Here is a 20,864-nt window from a genome sequence, read left to right as displayed (position 1 = left end):
TATGACAAGAAAACTAAAGATGGGATGACCATAATTTTCGCGAAATGAGTCATTCTGCTGTTATATGCACTATTGACGGCTTATTCTATAGATACCTAAGTACGTACAGTATTGATAACCAATTAGAACATGGTATGAATGTAGATTCAAATGGATACCCTTTGATGTAAGGATCAATGTAGGATTGAAATGTCAGTTTCGTAGCATATGTCCAATTTCACTAGAAGACGTGATGGTGAGCAATACTAACTATTTTCATAATACCGAAAATCACTTGGTTTGAGAATTTGGTCAATTCTGTAAACACACAGAGCCCATATATTTTTTAACTTTCATCGCGTCGATTTTTCTTAAACAACATAATTACAAGAGTTACGTCTGCGAAGAAGCCATTATGGCCAATTGTTGAAAAAACGAGAGAGTTTGAGGGACGAAATATTAAACCTGTAACAATTACTCCTGATGTATAAAAAACGATTCTCCAAAAGCATTGTTTGTGTTCTGCACTGTGCTAAACGCTTCGACGCGCCATGGAACATACAACACAATGGAGCATCTGCGTGGCCATACAAGCAAGTCACGGGAATCGCAGGTATGGAATTCTATAAATTTCTCCTGTGTCGCAAAGACATTTTAAAATGTTTAATGAAAGTATAATCAAAAAAATTGTATCCCTGATAAGTGCAGATTGGACGTTAATCAGGACCTACTTTTAACTTGTAATGATGGTATAAACAAGAAACAAAAATCTTTTTTTTTTTGCTAACGAACAACCTTTTTTACTCAAATAGTGCAAGTTACGACGAAATCATTCATATATTCATAAAAAAATATTTCATAAAATATTCATTTTTGATACGAACATGTAGTGATACACCGGCTCTTGGTAGATTCGTGAAACTGCATGACTCTAACAGAGGCTTTTCCTATACATCCTATGTAAAAAAAAAAAAAAAAACTTTGGATACAATCATCTCGTAACTGGACCTCTGAAACGTTTAATCATTCGTAGACGGCGCTCTTAAACAATAAATATTTAATATTGTAAAAAAAAAGAAAAAAAATTCTAAGGAAATAATCAAACCACCCCGTGACCTTGAAAACTCACGATTCACGGATCCCATGTAAGTAACGCACGTTTACAAAACCCCGCGCGCCTAAAAGACACAATTTACATAAGTGTATATATAGCATCCCCTCACACCTATATACTTATATACATATACTGCAACCATCAACGCCACTCACTCGTACACCGTTCCAAGCGCGAGCAAGCAAATACAATCATACCCCGGTCACGCTCACCGCCAACAAATCCATCGAATTGCGCAACGCGTCCCCGCGATTAACGCGATCATCCAAAAAAAAAAAAAAAAACTCGCACGTACCGAGCACTCCTGGAAATTAACTTCGTTCGCGATTCCGAACCGATCATAGCGAGTCCTCGTCCGAACAATGCACCCACGCGCTCGAGAGTGAGCAATCTCCTCGAGTAGGTGCTACCGCGTGAATCGGCCCTCGATAGGTGCAACTCCCATTATGAGGCTCTCCTCGGATGTGCATTACCCTAATCAGTCCCGAACGCCAAGGGGGAGAAAACGCCATTGGTGGGCGCGCGATGTCACGTGCGTGATAAAGACAAGCGTTCCGAGGGGCTGCGGCGGCGCCTGCACGCACGTAGAGCCGCCCGCCGCTCTTGGGCGCCTACAAAAGGACAGGACGATCGGATCGGTAGCTCAGTCGTGTCGAGGGTTGTTTTTTGAGGACTTTAATTGCACTGCGTTTATATATACAAGTGGCAAGGACATACATATAAGTACACTTTGCTCGAGAGCACGCGCGTCGTTTTTCTAACGAGGACTTGGACTCGGTTGCTTGATTTTTGGGGGAACATGCCGAATCGACTTATCAGCGAATCGAAGGTGATGGGCAGACCTGAAGAGTAACCGGGTTGATGATCAGTGACCAATCTTTCAGAGGAATAAAAAGGAGTACGATCACTGACGACGATCGGAGGATTTGAACAACCGCATTGGTGTACCCGTTGGCAGGATCATCGCACTTTTTTTTCTCCTGGTACATCTTGGTGTGTTTTTCATTACTCTAGAGATTTAGTGTCGCGGATGGTGTGTGTGTGTTTTTTCTGGATCTCTGATGTTGTTGAAGATGAGTCGTTTTGGTGGAATCGTTGAGTAATAAAGATTTAGAGGGAGAGAGAGATGGCACCAGTTTTTTTTTTTTTTTTTACCAATTGCTTCCCTCGTTGAAAATTGATAAATTAATTTATATAAGAACAGTGTTTGGTACTGTGAATTTTTTAAAATTTTGTTACAACGTCGAGGTAATTCGCTTTTAAGTGGCAAATCATCTATAATTTTATTAAGTGTTTTCTTAGACGGCAAAAAAACGAGGGTGTTATTTTCGCTCGTGGTAATAAGAGCTTTTTTTCCTATGGTAGAGATTCAGTATGGAGATAACAGAAACATAATTAGTTTAATGCGTTACGGTTCATTGCAGTATACGGTGTTGTATTATGATAAAAAATTGCGTTGGCTTAGGGTGATAATAATACAAGGCTCTCACCAAGAAATTTTAATTAATCATGATTAAGTTGCCGAAATGCTACTGCTGTGTACATTTGCGCTTCTTTCGACAGTGTTTTTTCCGATACGCTTTATGTTTTACAAAAAAGGGGGATGAGTTTCTTTGTCTGAGATGGATTTTTTTTTTTTTTTTAAATTGAGATTGTTCGTAGAATCTTATTACGGAGACATAGAAATATTACCGTAGCTTTTTAGTACTAATGCTTTCAAGCGGTACAATGAAAGCCTCAAATCTTTGATCATCATTAAATACGCCCGACAGCTTGCGTGAACCTTACAAAAAAGTTCTCTCTTTTAAAAATTCGGGAGGAGTTTACTTTGGATACAAATTATATGAACTATGAGAAAAATATGTGGAAAGTGTTTGCAAACACACAGTTTGTACGAATAATTAATATTGAAAATCTTTCATTCATACTGCAATTTTGTTTGAATAATTTTTGAATTTTTTATAATTTTTTTTTTTAATTAACTAAACCATTGATTTTTCTCTATGTTTATAAATTGTGAGGTATAAAAATGTAATTATAAATGCACATTTACACTATCGTTACCCCTACAAACAAAAACATTTGATGCAAGTTGGCAAAAAAGGAAAGAATTATTATTTTTAATAGTAAAAATTATTGTTTTAATAGTTAAAGTTATAATTTAAATAGTAAAAATCATGGTTAGAACAGTAAAAATTACTATGCCGCAAGAGTGAACCTTAAAAGAATCAGTTAATAAATTTTACTTTCCCGCATAGTAATTTTTACTGTTCTAACCATAATTTTAACTGTTAAAATAATATTTTTTGTTGTTAAAAATGATAACTTTTCCCTATTTTTCCAACTTGCATCCGATTTAATGTGCAGAATGATAATTTTTCCTAGAGTTTTTCTATAATTTTTATTATTTTTTTCTTTCTGCGTATCACTTGATTTCCTCGCTCATTTTCATTAACAATACGTGATACTCTTTTATTTATTATAACTTGTTTTAAGAAATACTTTTATTCATCCACTGTTTTTGACTCATACAATTTTTATATCTTTAACAAATGTGAAAAACTCCTGTTCCGAACAGTTACAAGTGTGTGGAAATAGTAGTTTTCTTACGAGTTTGAAAAGTCTTTGTTTGCGAACCGAGAGGTTTGCGGCCCAAGCCGAAGGCGAGGTCCGTAACGAGGTTCGTAAATGAGACTTTTCGAACGAGTATCGGAAAACTGCTTTTTTGCCCGAGGAAGTACCAGCCTCCCAAAACCACCCGAGGGCAGAAAACAACTTTTTCTACTGTAAACGTTTATTTTAACATTTGAACGTTTACTGCAATCTCGATACGAAAAATAGCATTCTCCACTGATGCGTCTCCAGCCAGGGCGATCACAAAGGTCCCTAGAGATCGGCAATTGCCCTGGAAAGGATGCGCACTAGTGACAAAAAAGAAAGTAGTGTTTGTCAGCATACTTTAAATAACTCAATATATTTTTGTTTTTGAAAGGTACATGTTCATTTTTTTATAGCTATTGACGTATGAACGAGCGAAGTAAAAACCTTTTCCCGCACGAGTAGTAATAGATTCATGCGATGAGTGACTAGAGTTACCGACCACCACTTGTGCACAACTTTTTTTGTACTAGGGTGTGGAAAGTCGATATTTTCCGCACTGTCTTAATCACTCCTAATAAACTGCACCATAATATTAATACAAAAACTCACAAGAATGCCATAACTGAGGAGGACTCCAAGATATGTGTATAAAATTTCTAGTAGCTCCATGTGCCGTATACATTTCAACCTTATCAAAATTAGATCTCGTTGTTAACACAAAAACTGCACTGGCAAAAGAACAATATATAACATATTCAATCTTGTAATGGAGGTCTCGATTGTACTTACGGGTAAAATTGAGGCTCGTGTTGTATTAGAGCTCGGAATCTCTGAAAAATTGAACATTTTCGCCCCTCGGTACATCCTCGAACATCAGCATAAAATAACCCACTCCCCCCTTACTCTCGACAACCGTGATACATAAAAATTAATCATTCCGCGAATCGTGGGCACTCAATTTTTCAACGCTTTCACCAACATCTCGTGACCACAGCCCATTTTCCATGAAATACCAACTCCCCCCCCCCATAACCAAACAACCCAATCTAATTTCGTGTTTCTCCGTCGCCGGCCCTCACCGACGATTGCAGATTACCATGCAGCTCAGCGTGTTCGTGTGCCTAGTGCTCATAGGCCTGTTGCTGGCCGAGGGCACGAGTTCGGGCAACTGCGGCTACGTGAGCCAACCGCGGGACAAGCCCCGCGAGATTCGCGGCTTCCAGCCAGAGTACGTGTCGACGGCCATCGGCTTCGGGAAGCGCGAGGCCGCCGGCAAACAGGACCAGCGCCAGAGGATCGTACGCGTCTTGCAGGAGTATCCACAGAGGTAAACTTTTTTTTCTCCCACCCTAGATCTGCAAACATTTGTTTTTTTTTTTTTTTTTTTTTTTTTTTTTTTTTTCAGTCGTTATTCTTGGGCATGATTCATCGTAGAGGGTGAGCGCGGCTCGAGTGCTTTATTTCTGAGGTTTATTGGGGCTGGTGTTTGCTTGGCGTTCTTGGTCGGCGTGAATTTCGGGGTATCGTAAATTTTTACTCGTGAGCTGGGAGTTTTACAACGCACAGTTTTAAAGGGATGGTAATGGCCGATCGGTACAAGCGTTCGTCAATTAGAACTCCAATAATTATGATTTCCGGTTTAATGGCGTGCGCGCACGGCTAAAAGCTTACTGTCGTGAAAATTTGGAGTGACGCTGGTGTAATGTGTTTTCAAAATTACATTAGAATGCAAAAAGGATTAGTGAGAAACGGTAGTGCGGATGTTTGCTTGGCTGCCGTGATATTATTTTTAGACTTGAGAAAACATTGGGGTTGATCAGTGATAAAAAAAAATTTTTTGGGGAGTACTATTTGTCCTGTTCGATATTTTTGGTTAAAAAAATATATATATTGAAAAAATTTATAATAAGATATATTAAAAAGAACTAATTTTACCCTGAATTAATTTTTTACAATAGTTTTCACGTGGAAACTTCGATTTTTAGCTTTAAGAATCAACTGTCTGCGAAATTAAGTAGAAACAGTTGAATGAGGTAAGACAAGCCAATGACGAGCAGAGAAATCTAAGTGACCTACATACCCCCATAACCTAATTTTAATTTAGAAAAAGTACTTTTAAATGTTTGGAAATGTTGGAAATTATTGTATTGTCCCCAGATTATACGGTATATTAGTCATGACAACTTGAACTTTCATCAATACGTTTTTAACAATGGTATATGCTGGGTCGTAGATTTACGTCAAAGTATCCATATGTGGGTGCATGCAATTAATGCTCAGCGTAAATCGCATTCTTTGGAAAATTATTGTCAATATTTCTGTCACTTTGAAGTAATCCAATTAATTTTGCCGTATTACTGCTACAAAATAACTGAAATATCGACTGTAATTTACTCGTTAAAAATTTTCCCATCTTTATTTGATACGTGTACAATTAACAGTTGAAAATTTATACTTACAATTGCGTTCACAAATACATGTTTTTCAACAAGAAAACTTGAGAAAAAAATTAATTGTTTCAGAAATTTCATTTTATTGCAATTAAGATAAGTGTACGTTAAATAATACGTCATTAATTAAAATTAAAGTTCATTAAAATGCAAATAGAATGTACTACCAAATCACGCATGAAATAGTTTAAAATTTGCGAAATTAGAAAGTTTTGGATTTTTTTCAATTAAAAATTTACAATTTTTTAAAATTTTGCATGATTCTAACTTGTAGAATAACTTGTCGAATTTTTTGGAAAATTTTTTTATCGTAATAAATACGTATTGTTGTTGTACAAATGTTACCTATTTTCATTAAACAACACACATGCAACAAGTTCTTTATGATTTTTCTCCTCAGTGTTTACCAGATTTATGTTTTGCTGAGATACAGAAGTGTAACAGATGTATACAACATTTTATGCTTAACTAATGATATTTTTACAACTCTTTATTCATCATAGAGTTCATCATTGAAGTAATCGTACGTCCACGGATGATACTTTAATTTTTGATTTTCCATAATTTTGTTTTGTTTCCTAAAAATGCATTTTTGTTAATTTACGAATGCCTCAAGTGATAAGACTGCTCTGCTATTGATTTTTAATAAATAAGTGTATACTTAAATCAAATATCCAGTGAACAAATATGTAAGCTCATAAAAGAGATGTTATGAAAATTAGAAAAAAAAATTTTTTTAACGTATTACTAATATTACTGTTATGGAGGAGCGTCAAAGGATTAAAAGACTTGCTATCAAATTGACATTTTTCTCCGTAAAATAGGACTTTATTTTAACTTTTGTTCATGTACGTCTTAAACATTTTTTTGTTCGATTTAACTGACCTGCGAATGTACATGTGTTCAGTTTCTGTTTCATGGCTCAGTACAAGAAACATTATAAAATTTTCATTCAATTCGTAAATCAAACTTAAAAAATACTATTCGTTATATGGTATTTTAAAAACAAACATAAACAATCTGTATGGATTGACAATCTATTTTTGTCCTCTTCTCTTTCGTCATATTGTACGGCTCTACCCATTTTACCGTTATTTTACAAGCCGTACACAGACAATCAAAATCAAGGCTCTCTAATAGGATTTTGCAAAAACGGTTGATGGTGATTCGAAGATTCTGTTGCATGCATACAAAACAAGTTAGTCTACTAAATGAACCTATAGTTCGGCTTTTACGCAAAACCATGTGTACCTTTGGAAGCGATCGTACGCTATGTACGCAAGCTTGTACTCGCCCACGCAAATACGTCCACTATATGACAAGTGTATTGAGTAAATGCAGACATCCTACCAGAATTCGGATAGCCAAAAACAGAGTCCATGATTTCTTTTTACCTAAAAATTTTGTATGGGCTATCAGAGTTTTTGTCGTGTTTCAATTGATGTTGTTTGAATTATGTTTAGAGCAAATCTTATTCGTATCACTAAAATAAGCTGACATTATCAGAAGATATTCAATCGCATAAATATTATTATTACGAAATCAGAGAATATTAAAAATGATTGTATGGATTTTTAATATTTCGTAATCTTACGAAATCAACAAATGATAGTTGCAAAGAACGTTAGAACAATTCCATCAAGCTGTGTAAACATAATGTTGTTTGCACGTTTTGATATTTGACAATTTCTTTTTTACTTTTAATTTAGTTTACTTAACCATTCATTCTTAGATTAGGAAAAATGTTAGTTATTTTTTAAAAACTATACACGTTAGAAAATGCAGCACTGGCAATTAAATTTATTTAAAAGAAAATTTTTAATCAACCACTCTGATATATGATCATAAAGCGTTTCTAGTTATCATAGTTGTGATGGAAAAAAACAATGTAATAAAATCTGAGTATTTTGTTATAAAGAACTTTTTTATGAACTATCATTTCTACGTTGTTCATAAAGATGCTAAATCTTATTACATCATAAGAGAGTTCTTATCATTGATGGTTATGAAATCCATTTTTTTTCGAATACTCAGTTTTGATAATTTAATAACACTTAATTTTTTCATTTAATAATCGTACCACAGTACAAAAAGAGAACAGAATTTTACTTAGATTTTTTCACTCATTTCTTGGTCTTTGTAAACGTATGCATACATGTGCACTAAATCTTATCCTTGCAACATTTATGTTACGACCAATTGCATGAATCTTTTTTTTTTAAGACAACTTTTCGTTTAAATATCATACCATCTAATTCATTAGTAAGAAATGACTTAAAATCTTTTTTCTTGTAAGAATTTATGCAATAAAGTATCAGTACTGTTCAAAGGATATTTAAAAATTACATGTAATATTATTTCCACATTGTTGTAATAAGAAAAAGTTTTGGGTCTTAATACTTTTTTTTATTTTTTATTTTAGAGTAAATTAGAGGTACTGCATATTATATTTATATGATTAACTTATGCCATTTTAATTTTGTTTCCAATTCAATGTAATCGATCTTTAAAAAATCCCATCAAACAATACACTCGATCGGTCTCAACTAACCACACGACGAATGAAAAGGCTTCAGTCACGTGACACCCAATCGTTTAAGATGGGAATAAACACCTTAACTCTCAGAGCATTAATACCCATGTATCAACTTTCAAATCAATTCGTAACACTTTAAAATATCAACACAACTGTATTTATGTAAAACCATGCATAAAAAAAGGTATTAATTTCCCTAAAGAGTTAGGACGAAAAATATTATAAATATTTATCTATTAGATTTTCTAATAACACACACACACACACCCACAGAGAGAGAGAGAGAGAGAAAGAGAGACTGTACCGTAGTGCATTTAATCGTTCACCCCATTCTGTCCGCTTCATTGTGCAATAAGGTGATAATAAGGTGTGATGTCTACTTACCTGTTGGAAAATGGATTAATTTCTCCTCAAGCGTGTTAATCTCGCAAATGACCTCGAATTAATCATTCTAAATGTCGAGTTCGAGACAAGCGTTGACGTTCGCGTGTTATTTATTGTTCGTTGCACTCAAGACAATCAACTTTCAAATTGACCGTAGGAAATGACCATTGGATACAGATATATGTATACTAACTGCGTGCCAGACTACAGGATGGGTCTCACAGGAGTCGTATCTTCTCGTATCAAAAAATCTCCTTTAAAAACATTTTTCACTGGTATTTGAAAATAATCTTGGTACATCAAACATTCCTGAATATTTTGAATGATATGTCAAAACTTTTTGGATTCTCAAAAGCGTGGGAGAGCATTTTTACCGATTCGAGTGCTTTTCAACACTGGTCGTTTAATACGCTCTCATGAGAAAACATGTACAGTTCAAACTGGTGCGACATCTCCATTAACGGGGTATAAGCAAATGACCCGGGGGTGCTGCAAAACGGAGCCTATGTATATCCTTGGTGATTATTATCCACATAACCCCCTTTGAATAAAGTAACTTTGTATGTTATTTTGCAATATTTTCTCAAGCTGTTAATAGCTACAAGTAAAACGTTATGTTTTTCAAGATTTGCCAAATCACGAAAAACTTGACTGTTAACAACAGAAAATTTCAAGACCTTATATGTTTTTTACTCCTATTAGCCAACTATCTACACGTACGTACAGCTCTTAACTTTAAAATTAAGAAAAAAAAGAAAACTAATGAAAAATAAAGGAAATCTGAAATTAAAAGCTTTGACATTTTTCATCACTTAAGTTATATCTTTAAATCAATCTAATACCTAATGATACAGTTTAGGTTGGTTGGAATTCGGCATATGGTTCCAATTATAGTTGACCCCAACATACTTGATTTTCGGGCGATTTAAAAAAAAATCTGGGTCTAAAGTAAAAATTCACTGTCTAATGCCTTACCTTCTAACTAAAAGTTCTCATACAAGCATAAAAACTAGCAGTTTAATTTCCTAAAAACTACACTTCTAGGTTTCTAAAATTTAAAATTATTTTTATTAAAATAAGTAGCTACAGTTTTATCGATATTTTTTCGTTTTGAAAAATATAAAATTCCACAACATCTCTTATTTTCTAAAAGTATAATTAATACACAGAAAACTGGATACATATAAACGTGGGTTCAAGTTGTAAAACCATCTTCGAATTTAGTTTAATTGGTCACAGGTTTATTAGAACTGGCTCTAAAAAAAAAATTCACCGTGTATTTTATTTTTACACTACACTTCGCAAAAAGTGAAATGTATCTCCGAATCAATCAACCAACCCATAACATACCCCAAGAATCCCTAACAACATACTTTTTCACGTCATTGTAATTCAGTTATTTGATGTTGAAGTAAACATCAGGCTACACAAGTTACGAACAATTATTCAAAGTCATGCAAAACCTCATTTAAAAGACTGTAACAAACTTACAAGTTACCTGGAAGTTGAAAGCTTTTGATAACTTTAGAGTCTCTAATAGTGTTTGAAAGACTCTGAGAGCCATTTAGCCATTAAGAGTACTTGATAGATTTCAAAACCATCTACCAGTATTTGAAGCTTCTAAGTCTTTGAAGACCTTTCAAGGTTATCAAAAGCCTTAAAAACACTTTGTAATTTTCACAGGAAACTTCGGAATACATTTTCTCTTGACTACAACGAACAAGCATAAGTGAATCGAGAAATTCTTGAAAAGACCGCGCGTGTCTTCCTTACCGAACAATCGACGGAAAATGCCAGATTCACGCAAGCTCGATAAATGTCACCTTCAGTCCTCCCCTCGAACGAGCAAGTAAGAACTTGGCGCACGCAACGGTGCATCCACCGACCGCAGAAAGGCATACCTCTCGGACAGCGAACTTTCGATCACCGTGCACGCACCTGTCGGATAATGCGGGCCTATCTTCCCCAAACGCCGAATTATATGCGGCGCTGACTCTGGACTGTCGTCCCTATATACGCGTGCGGCCTAATGTATCACACATCTCGTTAGCTATGTTTAATGGAATATCGAAATTTCATTTGCTCTTCTCCCTCGCTCTGCGTACTATAGATTAATTGATTGTTTCGGCGCATACGCGGGTTTTAGTACTTTCACCTAATGGCTGCGTTTAAACTCGCGTATCACTAGCTGTGTGCATATTTTCAAGCAACTTGCGCGCAATTACGTTTATACGGGCCTTTTTTTGGTACTTTCGTGCATCCAGTATACGCACCTACGCACCATTATTGGTTGTAATTTCGTTACGTTACATTATGCGTAGGTACGGTACCCAAATTTTCGCCTTGAATTATGAATTTATTTTGCCTTGTGAAACGTCTCGATCACTTTTTGAAAACGTTGAAGGTGTCGGCTGTTTTTTTTTTATTAATTAAAAATCACATTATTCAAAGTGGGGTTCAAGTTGTTTCATTTTACATTTTTATTATAATTTAAGTACTTTATCATTACTAAAATCAAAAGTAAAATAACGTAGAATCCCATCTTAGGGTTCACATTAAGAAATTTAAATGTAGTATATATATACACTTTTTTTAAAAAAGTAAAATTTAAAATTATGCCCCTTAAAAGTGGTATTTTCGATGGTTACTAGTTTCATAAGAGGATCTCACTTTCAAGATTCGCACTTTTGAAAAGTATTATTTTATATTATATTTGAAAAATATTACTTTCATCCACAGAAATAGTTATTAGAAGATATTGCAATAATTCAATTACCCTCTGTTGACATTTACCGCGAGTGTATGCTCATATGTGCTCATTATGAGGCTCTTTTACCGTCAAGCTTGAATCAGATGGCGCCAGGGCACGTCGCGGCTGTCATGGCCGTCTCACTCACACAACATTACTTTTCAGTATTGTATGTACATAGGAAATTAAAGTGTAGTGGTAAAGCGCAATATTTGAAATTTTGAAATGAATAAGGAAGACAAGAAAGAATATTATGGGAGCTTAAAAGTTTCAGAATTGAAAAAGCTTTTAAAAGGGAAAGGAGCAAGAGTCAGTGAAAGAAAAGCAGAACTCGTGGACAGGTAAGCCATGACTTGGGAGCGGCAAAAATGTTGGTCTCCCAATTGCTTCGAGCCACTTTTTTTTATCACACTATCAGAAGGAAATTTAAATTTCACTTTCTTATCACAGGATATTACACTGCACTTCATTTTTCCTACTATCTTTAAACGTAAATGCAAACAAAAATTGTCTGCAAACAACAGCAATCATTTACAAAGGTTATGTCTTCTGCTTTGCTCATTACACAGATAGGCTCACGAACGCAATACACAACTGTAAATTTGACGGTGTGTAAGTATGACAGCCGCGACGTGCCCTGGCGCCATCTGATTCAAGCTTGACGGTAAAAGAGCCTCATATAAACATGTACATGTACTAGCAACAGAGAAAAGATATGCAAGGTCTACCTAAACCTGCAGTAAATGGGCTTTTACAAAAAATGAGCCTTCAGAATGCAACAAACAATTTTATTTTATTTAAAATATTTGCCCAAAAGCAAGTAGGCATGTACGTTGTTAACTTTTCGTAATTTCGTTAGTATAATCCTTAACTGCTGATGAGTGCTGTAGTTTCGAGAGGCACTGATTAGTAAACAAACAAATTTAGCTGAAAAAGTAAAACTACAAAAAAAAAAAAAAAAAAAAAAAATCATGTCAAAGGTTATTAATAATAATGTACTAATTGTACATTTATTAAAGTATTACGTACATTTATTGCATGCATAAACATAACTTCTCGGTGAATTGAAACGTGATTGGGGTTAATTAAGATAATTTAATGTTAACTAATAACTACTTCTGGTGAAATACATATAACAATACTTTTTTGAAGTTTATTACTAGCTTAAAAAGAGTATTTTGGCTTTTCCTGTTTTGAAAGTAGTGAATTCACATTTTTTCTTATTTAAAAAGAGGTAAATAGACAAAACTACCATAATCAAATAATGGTTATTAGATTTTACTCATAACTATTGTTGAGAAATTACTCTTTTTATTTTTAATTTTGACACTTTTTACTTTTGCGTATAATTTATTTTTCCAAAGATATACTTACGGACGTAAATCATAATCAACCCGGAGATTCACGATACACAATTACACTCGACTACGCGAGAATAGTATATACTAGGGCTTTGCCATGATGTGCAATGCATCAAAAACTTGGTGAGGTATCGTCTACCGTGAAGTGGAAAAAAGGGAAGCCCAAAAAAAGCTAGATCATTAAAAAGGAAGAAGAAATTAATACGATCCTCTTTCTTTACCATCCAAATTTCCAAATATAAATGTAGAGTGGATGAAAAAAAATAGGGTGGATAGGTCAGTTATTTTATTTTCCTCCCCCCCCCCCCTAAAGTAAAATATGCTCGAGCTCGTGTACATATATACGGTTGTATACGTCTTCATTTCGAGGAGGCATTCCGTCAGACAGGCAACACGGCGCGCTCCGCATATCCACGCATTAGACGAAACATTTAGCGCTCGCGCATGTACGCACGCACGTCCTAAATAACATATCGTATATTACGCGCGGTGCAGGTGCGTAGTACGTATACATTACGGGGGGAGGAGAGGGTATATACACGTGCGTGGCGCTTACGTAGGAGTAATTAGACAAGGGACAAGTGGGGTAGGGAGGAACACACAGCGGCCTCGGCAAATCGAGAGCGAGAGAAGATAGTGCAAGGGAGTGCTCGTGTGTGCGTATTATGTATATGAAGACCGTTGAGCGTGACACAAGCGCTTCGGGGGTGTACGTGTGGCGTGCCCAGGGTGTATTTTAGAAAATTAGCGGCGATGCTCTCGGGGTGGCTTGAAATTTTCATGGTGCTGTACTTTTGTGACAGCACGTGAGTGCACGCTTCGAGCGGACCGTGCGTTTACTTGATTTGTGGGAAAAACGTTTCGAAGAGGGAGGGACAATTTTTTCTTTTTCTTTTTCTTTTCACTTGATGTACGACTGTTTTAGTGGAATTTCGATTCCAGGGAGCTTTGGGCTTTCTTGCGGCAGGAGATCAGATGGCTTTCGTTAATTGGATAAAGGTAGAACTTGAATTACAATTTCAACGATATGCGTTCGGGGAACAGTTATCGTGGGTTTTTTGGCGCCTATCAGGATATTTTAGACAAATTGAATGTTTTGGGGGGCTGGTTTGTTCTTCGAGCATAAAAAAATGACTAATCTTACAATACGCTTAGAATTAATTCGAAATAAGTATTATTTTTACTATAACAATAAATTACGTTTCTGCATTCGATTTCAAAATAAAAAAAATTAAAAAATACGAATATAGAAACAAAAAACGAATTTCATAATATCATAACCACTTTCAAATCAACTTTCCTGAACTGCATGAGATGTTTTTCTCGTGCAGATCCCTTTGGCGATGTACAAACTTTGCGATGATCAATTGATATTACAAAAACTACATGTACTGCCACTCCGTCTAAAAACAGCTTTAATGTTTATTGTTTCCACAGCTCAATATGTACCCCGAATTTCATTTTTATCAAAGCAATCTGACGCATTCTATCGAACCAGAACTAAACAAAACGGATCTCTCAGACATAAAAATTTTCTCCATAAAAGCCAAAAAAAAAAAAAAAAAAAAAAAATGTGCACTCAACCATGTTCTAATCAATTTATCGTTAAAATTTTAGTCTCTTCGCAAACTGGATGCTGCAGGAGCTCAGTAAAAATCCCGAGCTAGCAAAGCGAGTGGCGCGAACGATCGTGGGCGAAGCCATAAGCAGAGCAGCGGCTGACGGTGGTAGCAGAGGCAGTAGCAGCGAGGAAAACCCGGACGAGCTTTCGACGTCAGAGCTTTTCCGGTCCGAGCGAACGATAGCGTTTCTGTAGGCCACCTGAAATTTCGTTTGCTCTTGCACATCTCTTATTCCCTTTCTCTTCTCTCCCCTCTCACCCTACATTTGATAAAAAAAAAAAAAAAAATTTCCACAGCAGCCCAAATTCACCCATCGTCGTCCTTTCTCCTATGAATCCATATCTACCCGTGTAAGCTTACAATACTGCACGGCAATGTGCAACCTTCACTATTGAAAGTAAATACATACATTGGTCGGAAGCTTTGACTCATGGGTTACTGTTACGTATGCATACATACGTACATATACATATATATGTACATGTCTCGTATAAAAAATGAAGTATGATAAAGTGTCTCTTTGGCCGTTCAAAAGTTTGCTCGTAAGAAAATGGAAAACAATAAGTACTACTTTGTTGGTTATTTATGTGATATGTATCATTTTATATGGAGTCAATACTATGCATGTGATCGAAACAGTAAATTTGAATCATATATATAATAAGCTTGTAAAATTAATTATTTTTGATTAATATTTTAAATTCTTGTCGAGTCTCTTGCAGCGTACTAAAACATCTAAATTACAATACACACAAACTGATCGATATTGTAACGGCATATGTGCTTAAATTATGTTTGTGTCTCAGTGATAAATTATCCTAGTACTGCAGCACGATAACCACGTCATCTATTTTGTTATTGGAAATTGTTTTTCAAACCTTTTTTATTTATTTAAGTAATAATAAAATTGTTATCAACTCATTTGAGTCACGTTCATTATCTTCAGAACCTGTTACTAACTACCACAATTACTTTTTAACTAGCTTAATTAATAGATATAAGCTTAAAAATTATGTAAAATGTTTAAATAATTTTATTATTATATTTTATTTTATTTGACGCTGTTTTTTGTCCATAATGCGAAAAGAAACTGTCCACGACATTTTTTCTCTAGGAAATAATGATTATGTTGCTGATTTAAATATTTCTTGTACTTCAACAATAGAATCGGACAAAACAAGGTTTAATAAAGTTGCTCAGAAGCAAAAATAACGATTCGTAAGAATGAAGGATAAGACCATATTATTTGATGCTGCAGTTAAATTTGCGACTCAAGTCTGGATAAAAGTTTTAGAGTCTGTGTCTCGCATAAAAACTGAAAATATAACAGGAAATATAACAAATTATTTATTGAAATTTTTATGGTGTATTGCTTAAAACTTGTTTATTAACATTTTTATACGTTCCAATCAATATTATAAGTTTTGTCAATGATAAAAATGATAGACTATCTAATTCTATTTGATCATAGAGTCAACATATTACACAACTCATTAATAAATATTTATTAAGTGTTCTACATATTTTTTTGAATAGTTAATTAAAAATTTTTCAGTATTAAAATGTAATTTTTTGAAAATTCATAATCATCAGCATACTTGGCTAACAATATTAAATTAAATACTGATACTGCAATAATATATAAAATAAAAAAAATAGGTAAAATATACTGTGCTACATCCATTTAATAGATGGAATCGTTTTGACAGCGTCATTTATTCATAGATTGTAGTTTAATCATACATAAAAATTTTTTGTAATTTAGTTCTTTTCCTCTTCTAATCGTCACTTCCAGCGGAAAAAAATATGGTCAAATTAAACCATCTCCCTCTGTTGTATTTTTGAAATTACGCAGGCGATGTTAAGATGAGCTCAAAGTCGTTGTTTTATGAATAATGGAATAAAAAGTTTAATTTTATTTTTCAGTATTTTAGGCTTTACACAGAGAATAATTAATAACATGTATAAATGTTTTAAAAGGAAATATTTTTTCAGTAAGAACAATTTTTATCCGTTTGCTATAGCAAAAAAATTTGTATGTATAAATTTGAAATTTGATATTGCTAATGCTATAAAAAATTTCTTTCTCTTAACAAATAAAAAAATGATTTTTTTTGACCGAGTAAAAAGTTAACAAGTGAGTATACACGTATAAATTATTTTTCTATTAAATAAATAAATTAAAGTTTTGTTAAGTACTCGTTTTAAAATAAGAAAGAAGAATTAATAGATAATTGTAATACATAATTTAGACATTTTTTTAAACTTTAGAAATGTTATTGGAAAGTAACATTAGTTAAAAACGAGTTTCTCACATTATTCTGACGTATTAAAAATATTACAAGCTAATAAGAATGTAAAAACTCGGAGTCGACTACATACGATTTTGAGTGTGTGAGCATGTGTACATCGTATTTCTGATTTGAATTTTGACTCATCAGAAATTTTTAGCATGAATTATTGTAATTACTGTAATTATTATTATAATTATTAGTACTGTATCAATTATTATTAATTCTTGTGATTATTATGATTATTACTACTGTATTTATTATTATTCTTATCATTACTATAATTATTATTACTGTATTATTACTATTCTTATTATTATAATAATTATTACTGTATTTGTTATTATTATTTTTATTATTATTATAGTTATTGTTATGGTTTTTATCATTATTAAAAAAAGCACCATAACACCCAACGCATTTGGTTTGCAAGGAATAATCACATTTGCAAATTAATTACTAAGGAGGGTAGAGCTGGCAGTGCTGAATCAAATTAATGGCATATAATACCACTGCAGGATGAAATTTTATATCCATCATGTCTAAGGCGCAGTGGTTGATCAAATCATCATCAAATAATTTAAAGTTATTTATGAAGGCATGTAGTTCCCGTTATTTTTTGACAAAACTCTGTAAATGTATCCTTTATTTTAGGAAAATTTTAACTTATAAGTGTACAACACAATTGCTTTAAGTGACTAAAGTCTGTTATAAACTTCTGGAAAAAAATTATTTTGCACAGTATTGTTCGAGTACTTCTCGTAAACATCCACAAAATATTTGAGGTCTAAATATTCAGTATACTGTTTTTTTTTAGAAAACATGATAAATTTCGGGGATGACAGTAAAATAATAAGCAGAACTTGAACAAACAATTAATTTTAATATCTAAGTTATATAGTTAATAGACAGTCGACTATTTGTGTTGTAGATTAAAATTGATACAGGAAATCCTGAGAAATGGTTATTTATGTTTTAACACTTTTTTTAACACGTAATACTTCTCGTAAAGAGGCTGGGTGATCTTTTCGTAGCAAAGTTACCTACTGCTCCACTACCCCCTTTCTGTAATAGGAGGACTCTCATTTCTGTTCCAAAACGTTCACACATACATACAGCAACAAACATTATTTTTTCAGTTTGACAATTTGTAGAAAATTTTCCGATCTCATATTTTTGCTTACCTATAATGTACTGAAATATTGATAAATGACTGAAAATATTAAAAAAATAAAAATAAAAAATGCGGATTACCAAAAATCAATTCAATAAGAAAAAAAATCGTTTTCATATACACTCTTTTTAAGGTGAAATTGTAAAAAAAGCCTCTCGTGTTTAAAATGAGACAACGGTTTTCTCGAGTATGATCCTTACGTTAGATAAAAAATAACAAGATATGCAGGTAAGTGTATGGAAGTATATTAAAATATAATGCACAAATATGTATTTACAAAAACCCACACACTTATTTATTTTTTAATTTAAGTAAGTTACTTTGTGGAAAACTTACTTATCTTCTCGATTGTTTCACTCATAATATTATAAAACACAGACAAAATTATAGAACTGAAAAAAAAGTCAATTGTCAGAGTAGTGTGACATCAAGGCTGCACTTTAAGTATCTTTTTTATTCTTTTTCCTCCTCTTCTCTGTCTTTCTCCAAGTTCGCGTTTTACATGAACCTAAACACCATATACGAACATATACATGTGAAGAGAGACGGTAGAGGATAGTAACGCAAGTGTTGGTATTTCTCTCCATCTTTTTTTATGCGTTAATAATTTTATCCATACATCGTTCGGTGAAATTTAATAATCACTTTCTATTTTATTATTTCCTAACTTAACTATTCATAAAAAGTGGACCTCGAAGTGGACGCTAAGTCAATGTTTCTGTTTATACATTCACTCAAGGGTCGATTAATGAAATTTGGCAGCAGCATTTTTTGCATCTCCATCCGCTTCTTTTTTTTAAACTAATATAATATCAAGGGCCGTCAAGCTTAAACATTGGGCGAACTATAATACTACTTTTTTTTAATTGCAATGATATGACAAACGAGCGAATGATAAGACTAGTATTTCTTCCATATGTTTCCAAAAATAACGGCAATATATGTGAAGGAAGTTAGAGTAGAAATAAAAATCTTTCCCACTTTCGGCCACAAAATGATGCAGACTAATTCAAAAAAAAACTTATGTACTTCTCATTGTCTCTGGCAATTGTGGTGACGATAGCAAGGCAAGATTTTAGGCTGCTTAACCTCACGGTGTGCTTTTCGAGTGGTTAATTCCATGGCCAGACCAGCTTGAGTGATGTACCTATAGCGTAGTAACGAGACTCAGTACGTGGCCTAGAGAACCTGGTCCAGTTTTGCTGACTAATACTTAATTTTAATGTGGACATCTGGATCTTGTCTTGAGTCACAAATGCAACTACTTAAGTTGATAATAGTTAAAAGAGATACTCTGAAGTTTAAATTTAGAGTAAAATTAAACCGTATGAGACCCTTTTTTTTTATTGCATAAATTATCTCATTATGTGCCACTTAATTCGGATATTATTTGCCAAACAGGAGCTGAAATCAGTGTGCTTTCTAAGCCCTTAAGGTTTATCGTACAGTTTATTTATTTATCAACAATTATTAATTAACTCATTAAGAAAAGACTTTACACAAAATAAAACATAAATAAGTCGAATTAATTTTGCTATAGTTTATTAAAGGTGCTCATAACGTACATTTCTCTACTTTTTAATTGATTGTGATACATTAACGAATAAAATAAGTAGTACTAACATGCTTTTACCATGACAGTTACACAATTCAAATAATTTACTTTATGTAATTAACTTAATCAGCTGTATGTGACAGATGTAAGACATTTGCAATAAAAAAAACAAAATAACTCTCATTTCTGGTCATTTATTTACGTGGATATATACCCAGTAGATTTTTTTCATTCAAATACACAGCATAATACATGAGCTTTTCTGTACTACATAATAATAACAAATAATCATATATAATATAAGTACTTAAAAAATGTCTTTACCCAATAGTTATACAGATTAAATATATTATTCTATGTATGGAAAGGGGGCCTGTAAAGCCACTTTGGTTAGTTTGGAAATACTCTCATTCGAACTTTGATTCTCTATTGATTGCAATAACTGTAACACCTGAAAATATAGTGATCATTTTTTATCTACAAGGAACAACGACTCAAAGAATATTATAAAACTGTATACAGGCTGTATATTAATTGTCAGTCAAAAAGTAACTAGTGATGGAATGAGAAAATTTCTGATACAATGACACCTTACATAAATTGAACCCAAAAATGAAAAAACAATTTCTTAAATGTTAAGGTTTAATAAAAGAGTTTATGATAACAGAAACTCTGATAACATTATCGCTTCTTTATTTGTAGGTTAACAAACGTCTAAACGCTTTATCTACTTAAAGGATCTCCCGAAAATGTTTTTCAAACAAACGTTGCTATGTCAAAAATGCTTAGCATCAACAACTTATCCAAACAAAAATACCGAATATGCTCTCTGACGGTTAAAAACCCAAATCCGATGAATTCGATCAAGCACTGCATGATTCCTTATTTATCTTTCTGAAAAGATAGGGTGAAAAAATCGTCTCAGAAGCAGCACTAACAAATACGTCCTTGGTCAGTTGATTAGGGCGTATATAAGAGGCGTAGGATATTAAAAAACGTTATTGAAAATTCGAATTTAACGATAATTAGCCATTAAATTACTACTTAA

General features: G+C 33.4%; 1 protein-coding gene across 2 annotated transcripts; it reads left to right on the top strand.

Moving 5' to 3' along the window:
* The first annotated feature begins 1,759 nt into the window (after window positions 1-1,759).
* Window positions 1,760-15,075, top strand: LOC111643776 (uncharacterized). Of its 2 annotated transcripts, none has more exons than XM_089591527.1 (3): window positions 1,760-2,076; window positions 4,786-5,021; window positions 14,792-15,075. In XM_089591527.1, exons 2-3 carry the CDS (start codon window positions 4,792-4,794, stop codon window positions 14,988-14,990), a joined length of 429 nt encoding a protein of 142 aa, XP_089447653.1. In that variant the 5' UTR covers window positions 1,760-2,076; window positions 4,786-4,791; the 3' UTR covers window positions 14,991-15,075. The 2 variants fall into 2 exon arrangements, with proteins under 2 accessions (XP_089447653.1, XP_089447654.1); XM_089591528.1 differs by having other exon boundaries at window positions 2,074-2,086.
* Window positions 15,076-20,864: the final 5,789 nt, after the last annotated feature.

Source organism: Copidosoma floridanum, unplaced genomic scaffold (assembly GCF_036245765.1).
Source record: "Copidosoma floridanum isolate Cflo_tuat_1 unplaced genomic scaffold, Cflo_Japanese_pri ptg000013l, whole genome shotgun sequence".
NCBI lineage: Eukaryota > Metazoa > Arthropoda > Insecta > Hymenoptera > Encyrtidae > Copidosoma > Copidosoma floridanum.
The sequence above is the reverse complement of the archived record's forward strand: the minus strand, read 5'-3'. Positions and strand labels throughout refer to the sequence as shown.